This window comes from Triticum urartu, chromosome 6 (assembly GCF_003073215.2).
Source record: "Triticum urartu cultivar G1812 chromosome 6, Tu2.1, whole genome shotgun sequence".
In the NCBI taxonomy this organism is placed as follows: Eukaryota; Viridiplantae; Streptophyta; class Magnoliopsida; order Poales; family Poaceae; genus Triticum; species Triticum urartu.
The window spans coordinates 226968690-226980643 of record NC_053027.1 but is presented as its reverse complement, the minus strand read 5'-3'; the positions used below and the strand labels follow the sequence as shown (position 1 = coordinate 226980643).

Sequence of the window (11954 nt, the reverse complement as noted above, 5' to 3'; positions counted from 1 at the left end):
TGGAGGGGTGTTGGGCTGCAACAAGAGAGGGGCTTTTGCGGTTACCCGGTTAACCGTTGGGGCATCAAACGACCTCCAAATGGAACAAAATTTGATAGGCGGCCTACTGGTGATGTACCAATGTCACTCGACAAATCTCGGCCGATTCCGAGAACGTTTTTCTCTCGCTCACGAAACGAGATTAGAAGGGTGCAACGGGTGCATGTGGGAGTGTCGGATCGCGAAACGGACAACGGGGAAAATGATCGGACGCATGAGACGAACACGAATGCAAATGAGATGCACATGATGGCATAATGTGAAAAGCATGACATGAACAAAATGCAAAATAAAGACAAGAACCCAACCACGAAGGAAATATCATATCACATAGCCGAAAATGGCAAGAGTTGGAGTTACAAATATGGAAAGTTACATCCGGAGCGTTACACTGTATCCGTGGAGGGAGAATGGCAACTGACAACAAAGAAACTTAAGGCAACCGACAACAAAGAAGCTTAATCCTTGTCTGTCGGAGGCGGCGGCGTTCACGGATAGGATCTTGCTGGGGCTACCTTGGCCGATCGCCGGAGGGCTGGCTAGCTGGGTTGTAGGGCGCCGTCCAGTGGTGCGTGGGTGGGGGTCAAGGGCGTCGCCTACTGTACCAGGATACATACGGAGAAGTAATATAGATATTAAGAGATGGACCGACGGGCTTCCTTTTTACACCAGTTCATCGGTAATGGAAGACGGAACATGCCCGTCTCAATTAATTATAGGAGTTTGATCACATGATTCCTGGAAAATATGTTGAGGTGGCACTAAACGATGAGGTGGCACGATGATGATGTGGACAATGTGCGTGTTAAGAGAATTGATAGTAGTGGGATCAACTTCTTAAGAATGTTAGATAAGATTTATGGTAGTGGAATAGACGAAAGGCGGTGCAGGTGGGCCCACACGGCCAAGGGGCACGACAGATGGCCGTGTGGGTCCCTTGTGGCTCCTCTCGATCTCTGTCGAAGCTTCCTGGGTCCTTCGTTGCCCGGAAAAAATCATATTAAATCGGCAAGTTATTTTAACCTCTTTAGATGTTGATTTCTTATAAAAACTAAAAAACATGCAAAAGAACAGGAACTGGCATTGAGCACTAAATTAATTGGTTAATCCAAAAAAATAATGTAAGATTGTATAAAAAGTATATAAAAGTGAGAACATAATAGCATGCAACAATAACAAATTATAGATACGTTTGAGACATATCACACATTAGTAATTTCTTTGGACTATGGGTCCGTAGTAGTAGGTAGATGGTTCTCTCTCTTGCTTCTCAATACAAAGATCAAATGAACTGCTCTGCAAGATTGTGATCCGTTTGGTGTAATTCATCAGTTGTCACTTTATGATCAGATTTATTCATGAATTTTCTTGAGATCTATTTGGTTCTATTGTTACACAATTCTTAGTCATATATGCTTTACGATCTATTCTCTGTTTTTTGTGGACAGGTATGAGGTTTGATCTTCAGAGAGAATTGTGTATGATAGTTGGCTCAACCATGCAAGTAAGCATCAGTGACAGATAGCAAAAAACACTTGTATTTGTGTTGTTGCCGCTAGGAATAAAAATATGGTTGTGTAGTAACGCAGGGTGAAGACAATATATCAAAGTAGGATACAACGACCCAATCCTTGCTCATTTACCACCGTATCCAGATCAATATACGACGGGCCACCAAAGGGGCAACACACAGACTTTGCTCATTTAACATCACACCAGGGTTCCAATATGGCACATCCATAAGAGGGTTAAGTTTGCCTAAAAAAAAGAGGGTTACACCCCAACGATGTTCTTTCAGTTTCAACGGTAAAGCACCCACATATCGCAAAAAAAAGTAAAGCACCCACATAGATAAAACATATGTCCAGAGTAATGGCACATTTAGGACTCATACAGATTTATAAAACCTACCAAACATGAATAAAAAAACATAAGACAAAAACTGTTGTAGTGCACTAGGCTAATAGTAAATATATCTGATTAGGCATCGACATAGACATCAACATCCTCGATGCTTCACCAGGAAAACACTACCAAGATATGCCCAATCCAGATTGATGTTCTTATTAAAATTTTGTTTTTATCATACATTCCTGTTGGCTAATCCAACAGGGAGATCTTTTTATGAAGCTTCAAGAAGGCTGACTCATCTCTCTTGCATCATTGACCAGGGGAGTGCAACACCAGGCAAAGTTCTCAGAGCGGGTACACGTTTTGCGATCAAGAAGGCCTCATTGAGACGTGCTGCGCGGTCTGCAAACTGGGAGGCCCTCTGTATTGTTCACACACAAAAAAACACAAGGTTAGAGGCTGATGCTTGTAACCCGAAAGTAATGATATGATGTCATTACAAATGATAGCCATCAACAGCTGAAAAGTGGAAACTTATGACATCCCACATTGACATGTGGTCAAGAAAGGCAGCACGCGGCTCAAGCACGCCAAGACAGGCCATGCCACTGTTTTAATGGGATAATTTGACACATGCCTGACCTGACATGGAATTCAGATTAATTACAATAACGATGTCTAATATTTCCAGTCCTGACTTTGCATGAAATCCCTAGGACCAAAGACACTCCTAATTCAGTCTCATGTAATTAGTTGGCCATGGTTAGGTACAGTATCAAATTTACCTAATCAGCCAACTGTTATGTACTCCCTCAGTTCACAAATAGTATAAGATGTTTTGGATATTTCAATATGGACTACATACGGACTGAAATGAGTAACACACTGAAACGTGTCTATATACATCCGATTCAGAAAAAAGTTAGAACATCTTATATTTGTGAACAAAGGGTTCACGCCATCATCTGCCTTTACTAGAGGGGAAACAGAGCCATGATGTGCTGTGGTAATAATTATGATCATGGTCTGCATTATCCAAGATGGAGTTAATCATGAAAATCTGGGAATGATTCTGTCAGTTTGAATAGTTTGATACCGGTGTGTAAAACATTCACTAAGATCCAGTTGAATTATATAAAGGCTGCCACTGGGAACCAAATCGTAATTATTGGGTGTGGCTTGATGCGGCAGTTTACATTCACCAATAATTTGAGAATGATGAAATTACAAAGTCCCATTATTCTACTACATTGCTGAGAGATATCTAAAATGAGAAAAGACAACTCTCTTAAGTACAACGTTTGAAGTATTTGTTTCAAGGAGGAACAAAGACGATATAAGCATGAAAGGGGATATTTTTCTGTCATTATTACAGATAAACAGCCACTTTCCAAGGTTGGGGTTCAAGAACAGTATTTGCTTCTTGTGTTTACACACTGGTGACCTTAAATTGAATCAGCAAGCAGGTTCTATCTACAGCAAACAAGTGGTAAACACTAACATACTACCTAGAATCAAAACATCTCCATAATAAATACATGAGAAAAAAAGAAAGGATCACAAAAATAGTGGCAAACTCTACCAGACAATACATGATGGTGTGATTTTTACAGAAAATAAACTATGCTGTCTGAATTTGAATAGTGATGTTTCTTCTGGTCAGTGCGGCATGGCTACATGAGAATTTCCTAGGCAGGAACTCACCTTAAGAACATCTTATATTTGTGAACAGAGGGAGTATTACCTGGTACAACTCAACTATAGACTGTTGTATGGAATTATGCATTTCAATCAGATGAACAAACAGGTACCAGCTCTAATTTCATTCTTCAGGATTTGACCACTAGTAGTTTGTGAAGCAAAATTATGAAAGCATAAATCAACCCACAGAACAGTATAACAGATTAACAGTTAGTGATATGATTACCTTATCATCAAATGCGATCTTAATCTGGGGAAGGCCCTGGGTCTTGCGCCTCATCCTATACATCCTCCTCCCGAGCACAACTATCCCCAGCAACGCTGCAGCGATGGAAATCGGCCAAACCGGACTCACTTTCCAAGCACAATAATGGATGAACCTGAACGGCAGCCTCCGCCATACAACCACTTGCCTCTCTCCATCACCGGTGACCGGAGCTGCAGCTGCAACCAGAGGGGAAGAACCATCCTTGTCATCGCCACCAGGTTCAGCACAGCCAGAAGCGGCACTAGCATCCTTCCCTTGCTCCAGCTCTTCCTGCAGAGTCTGCATTGCATCGCTTGTTGCAGCAGCTTGAAGAACAGAGCTTTCGCAAATGGCATCAGCCCCTCCATCTTCCAATTGCAAACTAGAATTCTCTGATATTTCTATCTGGAGTCCTATACCGGCGACGGCAGTTGCATCGGAGTCCAAAATTCCCTCCAACCCTTGAAGCGCGGCTTGCGGAATCGAATCAAACTCACCGCAACTTAACCCCGCAGTTTGCTTCTCATGTGCGCCCCCACCACATGCCACGGAGGCTCCAAAAGCCCGCGAGGCTTGTGCAGTCACATCAATCCCGCCAAATTGCAACTGTGCGCTGGAATCCACCACCCCAATAAGATCCGTCTGCTCTTGCATAGCAGAACCAAATCTGTCCACTGATCCTAACCCGGATTCAATTTCCACGTCGTCGGAGGCAGCCTCCGACCACGTGCCCTCGCCGGAGAAGCCAGTGGAGGAAGAGGAGTCGAGGGCGAAGTGGTCGGGGAGGACGTCGCCGCCTTCCCCGGACACAAGGACGGCCTCATCGCCTCCGACCCCCGAGGATGCAGATAGCACCTCCCAGTCGCTGAAATCCGAGGCCCCGTCCTCCATGGCGCGGTGGCTATGGCGCTCTGCCTACCGGGGTTGAGACCCGAGAGGGGAAACACTTTGAGACAGCGGGTTGCGTCCGGGTGTTTTGCGGGCGCCCCTTGGAGAGAAGGGGGTGTAGCAAACCCGGGCATGGGCAGCCCGGGCCGGGTTGGGCTTGATATTCGGGCCGGGTTCAGACTTTGTTTTACAGCTCGAAAGATAGTTTGGGCCGGGTTCGGGCTTCTATTTTTCTGAATTTTGGGCTGGGCTTTCGGATTTCGGACCGGCCTTGCATGTGCGCGTACTAAAAACAGCATTCGGACCGAGCTTTCGGGCTTCGGGCTGGGCTCGAGCTTGAGAAATGAAGGTCGGGCTTTTGCAAGCCCGGCCCGAAACCCGGCCTGGCCCGATGTTTGCCCAGGTTTAGCGTGTAGAGAGGAAGAAAAAGGCGAAGAGGGCGAATAACCAGTTGCGCGCACAATTTCTATCGCAACCACAAATCAGTCATGCACGGCAAATCAGTTGGTCCACGCCGAGAGAATATTTGCTGCTCCTTAGGACCCGTACGATGGTGCTATCTTAAAGGTGCCACATATGATAATTGGTGAGGTGAAAGAAAGAGAAACCATAAAAAAGGTTTTGCCTTCTCTTAATTAAGAGATGATCTTTCAGCAACAATTTTCTCACCACATATTTAGGGATATCTAGTTGTTGGAGACAAGACTAAGAATAACCCATTGTATATCACTTTTTATTGTCTTATCTAGATTATGTGCCCGGCATAAGATAAGACAACCTTATCAACCATTGTATATGGTGGTGCTATCTTAAGAGTGCCACGTAGGATCAATAATGAAGTGAGGAGAGAGAGCTCATAAGAAAAGGACTTGTCTTCTCTTAGCACAATATGTCTCACCACGTTTCTAGGAATTGCTATTTATTGAAAATAAGGCTAAGAGATGACCCATTGTAGAGTCTCTCTTTTTGTCATATTTAAATTATATGCAAAACTTAAGATAAGACTATCTTATGAATCATTGTACATGCCCTTATGTGCTCCGATGCGACCTCAGCCGTTGGATTGTGATCCAATGGGCAGCATCATGGGGATGTGGACCAAAGCGTCAATTCCGGAATGTTTTGGGCGTTTTCTACAAAACATTGATGCTGGATTTGTCTTTTTTATTTCTCAATGTGTATTTCAAGTTTTGATTTGAAATTTTTAGGGATTATACACTCATGTGATGCGAACATCCTCAATTGTTTATGTGCATTTTCAAAATTTGGAGAATGTGAGCACCAAAATGGATGGGGGCACCAGATATCCTCCCAGTCCACATCCTCATTCTCTCGCTTCTCTCTTTAACAAATGTATATACCATACAAAAACTTAAATCATTTATATCTTTTAAACTAATATTCCAATTTTAATATATTTTCTATATTTTGAACTCTTGTTGCAAAGACCATTTGAACAAGTTCAATCATGTGTATATTTTGACTAGTTTGATTTTTTTCAATCGGGTTTTTGAACTTGGCGTAATATGTTTTTTGAAACAAGTGAAATCGGTTTAAAAAATAAGTGAAATTACTTTTTAAAATAGAGTGAAATTAGTGTTTGGAAATGAGTGAAATAAGTTTTTTTGAAATGAGTGAAGTATGTTTTGGGACGAGTGAAATCAGTTTGACAAATGAGTGGAATTTATTTTTGATTTGATAGAAATTATTATTTTGAAATGACCAAAATCAATTTTTGAAATCAGTAAAATCAGTTTTTGAAACGAGCAAAATATGTTTTCCGAAATGAGTGAAATAAGTTTTGAATTGAGTGAAATCAGTGTTCTCAAAATACTAATTTCCGAGCCTACATGCAAAGGCCAGTGTGGCATGCGGACAGATCGGCGTTGCCGCCCCGTTCCATCGACAATGGGCCCAACGGTGAACCAACTGTCATACGCGCCCACCATTGCAATTGACATGACAAGTTATGGATCCCATTGAAGAGAAAATGGTTCGCAACAACGATCGAACTCTTCTCAGAGAAAAAGTGCTTCGGTCAAACGCTCTGCCCTGGTTGATGCGGTGAAGCAGTGGGGTCCGAGATGTAAGGAAACTGTGAAATTTGACAACAAACTGACGGATACGGTGCAGTGTGGCATGCACCTACTTTCTTCGCAAGCCTTAGAGGCACAAATCAAAATACGCAAGTTTGAATGGCAGAACTCGAATATGCATCTTCGGTAGTGGCACGAACCGACATTTCCCTTTCTTTAAAGCCTATTTAAGTCAATTTTTATTCTTTACATGTCAATTTTTATTCGTTACATGTCTAAGGTGCATTTGTTTCTGTTGTATGAGTTACGTCTTGGTTGAAAGGCCTTTGTTCTAGGTAGGCCATTTCTAAGAACAATAAAAACTAGCATCAATGAACTATAAAATCCATGCTATTTTATTACAAAAACCTTGGTGACCGAACATGAAACATCGCCTAAGATCATTTTCTTTGATGGACGACCATCACCATCTGCCCCCCCCCCCGAGGGGGGGGGCAGCGCCTGAGATATTCCTGGACTAGGGGGTCCTCGGGCTTCTGGCCTATCTCTTATGAGCCGGACAAGTGGGCCGCCATATGAATACTATGAGGCCGGGCTATAAAGGTGACTCTGTGTTCAAACAAGAAACCCTCGAAGCCTTGGTGCCTCCTCCAAGTCAAGATAAGAGAATTGGCATGTTTCCTTCGTCGTAATAAACCATGTCTAACCCTAGGACCCCTGGTGTCTATATAAACCAGAGGGTTTAGTCCGTAGAGGCTAGAAGAACAATCACCATCCTACTCACCTAGGGTTTAGTTCATCCGATCTCATGGTAGATCGACTCTGTAATCATCCTATACACTTCAATATAATCAAGCAGGACGTAGGGTTTTACCTCCTCGAGAGGGCCCGAACCTGGGTAAACATCGTGCCTTCGTCCCTTGTTCCCCATTGATCCAGGATCCATAGCTCGGGACCCCTACCCGAGATCCGCCAGTTTTGACACTGACATTGGTGCTTTCATTGAGAGTTCTGCTATTGGATCGCCAAAGGATCGATGGCTCGCCTAGTCATCAACAACGCATCCACACAGGGGACATCTTCATCCCCGGCCAGACTTTTGTGTTTGGCAGTGTCGTACTGCACGCCAAGCCGACCGACCGTCTCAGCCAGGTTGGAGGTTTCGCCCCTGATCAGGAGATCAGGTTCGGGAGCCTAGAGTACGTCGTCGACTCCCAGGGAGATCTTACTCTGACAAAGTCTTCAGCTCCCATTGATGAACTTGCTGATCTCGACGCTTTAACTTCAGGGTTGGTAAACCAAATAGGGACTAATGTCACCCGGGGCCCGGCCTTAAATCCCGACACCGTCGATTAGAATTATTTCTGGCTGAATACCACCTGGGCACAACTTCGAACGTCCCCAGAGCGGCTATACTACGGGTCAGTCCCGAATACTCGGAGAGTATGGACCCATCAAACCTCTCATCGTTGAATGATCTACTAGACCGGTTCGGAACCATGGGAATCTCCGACGGCCGATCCTCGGTCTATGACCAGATCAGGCTTAAACCCCATAACAGGGAAATTCACATCCCACCTATCACACACCTCGTCCCCACCATCGAGGGTTTGGCAGAAGGCTCGGAACCACCAAAGTTAAAAATATATTATGTCTGGTTTTCCGATCATCCCACCTAAGCTTCTAGCTCAAAATCCGATGTTTGTCCCAGAAAGAGCACGGTATCAAGCCTCGACTCAAAGCATGACCTCGAGTCTGCACAACAGTATCCGGTTGACAACCCAGATTTCGAACCTGGCATGCTGGATACCACAGTGACACAAGACAACATCGCCAAAGCCCCGGATAGGCAACCCATTGGGACGCAAAGTCCCCCCCACATTGAGTATCTCCAAGTAACTCAGGGAAGCCAGACATATGGGATTTAATGTACATAAAGTAGCAGCCTGGAGAAATGGTCCACCACTTCTGGGCCAGATTCCTCCTGGTTAAAGACAGAATGACGGACTGCTGGGACAAAGTAATCATAGCGACCTTTCGGCATAACTGCTGAGACGAAGGTATGTTGAATGCCCTCGCCTGTCGCCACGTTCAAAACTTCACCGAGTTATTGGATCTGGTATGCAAATATTGCACCATGGAAAGCGCCTAGAAGGCACAACAGATGCGTGTGGAGTCAATCCATGCCGAGGAACCCCAGAAAAGCTCTAGCAAAATGCTTATACCCACGGTGGTCGGCCGAACACGAGCCCGCTAAGAAGAAGAATAGATTCCTCACCGGACCCAGAACAATCCTCCATGAGCTACAGGACAAACCATGCCCCATACACTCGGTCTTGCTGAACACAAACCCAACCCACAGCCTTCGAGCTTGTTGGGTGGTCAGGTAGGTGGCTAATAGTGGGGAAGCTATCCTCGGAGTCAGACCCTCCAGTAGGCGATCAGCAACACCCTCGTACAACGACACTGAGGTCCTAATGATCTATGAGACATTTTCCTCAAATAATTAGAGGAAAAGAGCCCTTAGAGAGCTCGGTCAAATCCACCAGGTGACAGCTGCAAATTCATGGATAGATATACCAATCACCTTTGCCGAGGAAGATGAGCCAAGGGCCTGCCTCGTCCGAGTGCCCCCTGCACTAGTCCTCGATCCCATAGTGGATGGCTTTAGACTAACAAGGTGCTAATGGACGGATGCAACAACTTAAACCTCATTTACGAGGATACCCTTGAAAAATGCAGTTCGATAGATCTCGCGTCGAATAGACCTACCTTTCGAGGAATTATCCCCGGCAGAGAGGCGCGTTGCTCCGGACGAGTCACTCTTGACATAGTATTCGACACTCCCGATAACTACAGGTCCGAAGAACTACTCTTCCACATTGTGCCCTTCCACAGTGGATACCACAACCTATTTGGACGTGAAGCATTCACAAGGTTTTAGGCCATACCACACTTCGGGTATATGAAACTCAAAATGATAGGGGCCAATGGCATGATCACAACTATAAGCGAGCCGGATAGAGCCCTTTGAGCCGAAAATAAGACAACATCGCTCACCCTCGAAGCATTATCCAATGCTCTCGCAGCCGAGGAATTAACTACACTCTGCGCAATGGTAGATAGGGACGATGTGGTCCTCGGTGAAAGGCCCAAATCCACATCCTTCAAACCAGCAGACGAAATAGTCAAATTCCAAGTGCATCCAATGGATCCCAACAAAACAGCGTCCATTGGGGCCCAGCTAGATCCCATAGTCGATGAAGCATTGCACACGTTCTTGCGCAAGAACTGGGACATGTTCACCTGGCACCCTTCAGATATGCCAGGAATCCCATGAAGACTAGAGGAGCATAGCCTGAATATAATCAAGGGCTTTAAACCAGCTAAACAGGCCTTGCGCAAATTTTCTGAACCCAAGCGTCATGCTATGGGGGAAGAATTAGCAAAATTACTTGAAGCTGGATTCATCCAAGAAATCAAACACCCAGAGTGGTTGGCAAATCTGGTCATGGTGCCCGAGAAGGACAAATCCTGGCGGCTATGCGTCGATTTTAAAGACCTAAATAAGCCTGCCCTAAGGATCCCTTCCCTTTACCTCGCATAGACCAGATCATCGATGCCACCGGCGGACATGACTCACTATGCTTCCTCGACGCCTATTCCGGGTACCATCAAATCAAAATGATGGAGACCGACCAAGCCGCAACCGCATTCATCACCCCCTACGGGCCATTCTGCTTCAACACAACGCCCTTCGAGCTAAAAAATGCAGGCGCCACATACCCGCACATGATTCAAACATGTCTAGAAAATCAAATCGGCAAAATAGTCGAAGCATACGTAGACGACATGGTCATCAAGACCAAACAGGTAAACTAGTTGGTGGATGAACTTCGCCAATCCTTCGACAATCTGCGAGCTTATGATATACGGTTCAATCCGGAAAAATGTTTTTTTCGAGTTCCCGTCAGAAAACTGCTCGGATTTATTGTCTCCCACCGGGGAATTGAGGCCAATCCGGCCAAAATCCGAGCTCTATCCCAGCTAGCGATCCCTACGGAGCTGAAACACGTCCAAAAACTGGCGGGCTACGTGGCAACCTTAAGCCGCTTTTCTCCCGCCTTGATAAAAAGGCACTGATGCTCTACAGATTGGTCAAATGGACCAAAAACTTCAAGTGGACCGAGGAAGTAACTGACGCACTGGAAGAAATGAAAACACTATTGGCTGGCAATCCAATACTAGCTACACCTGGCATCGGCGAACCCGTGCTATTGTACATCTCGGCCACGAATCAAGTGGTGAGCGCGGTTCTCGTGGTAGAGCGAGATGCAGAGGGCCACAAGTTCTGGTGCATAAGCCAGTCTATTACGTATCAGAAGTACTCACACCATGCAAATCTTGGTACCCTCATTACCAAAAGATAGCTTATATGGTTTTTATGGCATCCCAAAAACTCTGACACTACTTTCAAGAGTGTTCGGTCATGGTGGCATCCGAAGTACCACTGGACAACATCATCAACAACAGGGACGCCACTGGCCACATTGCCAAATGGGCCATAGAGATCCTTCCTTTCAAAATCGTGTACAAACCACGCCGAACTATTAAATCTCGGGTGTTGGCCGATTTTCTCGCCGAATGGACAGAAGCCGAGCTCCCCAGGGAATATATCACATACTCACATTGGACAATGTACTTCGATGGCTCCAAAATTCTAGCCGAACTGGGGGCTGGGGTGATCCTTCCGTCCCCACTGGCAACAACATCCGGTATGTACTACAAATTTCCAACAACGTTGCCGAATATGAGGCTCTATTGCATGGGCTTCGGATGGCAACATCAATGGGTGTACAATGGCTCGAGGTGCGAGGAGACTCTAACCTCGCCATCTCCCAAGTCAACGGAGAATTCGATACTAAAGACCCAAAGATGGCGGCATATTGTAATGCCGTCCTTAAAATATCCGCCCGGTTCGAAGGGTTAGAATTTCACCATGTCTCCAGAGACAGCAATCAAGCTGCAGACGTCCTCGCTCGCATGAGAGCCAAGCGTGAATCGGTCCCAAAGAACACCTTTGTAGAGCGGCTCTTCAAACCATCCGTGGTGTGGCAGGATGAGGGCAAAGATGCTAGAGCCAATGGCCCAAAACAGATCATCCCTCCCATCATCGAACCGGACGAAGAAAT

At 45.4% G+C, this 11954-nt stretch overlaps 1 protein-coding gene across 1 annotated transcript; it reads right to left on the bottom strand.

Annotated features, from left to right (window-relative positions):
• Positions 1–1866: 1866 nt before the first annotated feature.
• On the bottom strand, positions 1867–4822 carry LOC125512644. Its single transcript, XM_048677739.1, has 2 exons — positions 3818–4822; positions 1867–2311 (listed from the first exon to the last, which is right to left on the bottom strand). Exons 1-2 carry the CDS (start codon positions 4727–4729, stop codon positions 2186–2188), a joined length of 1038 nt encoding a protein of 345 aa, XP_048533696.1. The 5' UTR covers positions 4730–4822; the 3' UTR covers positions 1867–2185.
• Positions 4823–11954: the final 7132 nt, after the last annotated feature.

Excerpts from the sequence above, each read along its gene's own strand:
- LOC125512644 (XM_048677739.1), bottom strand. The coding sequence starts at position 4,729 with ATGGAGGACGGGGCCTCGGATTTCAGCGACTGGGAGGTGCTATCTGCA. Across the intron at positions 2,312-3,817 it reads AGATCGCATTTGATGATAAG|AGGGCCTCCCAGTTTGCAGA; the intron begins GTAATCATATCA and ends TGAACAATACAG.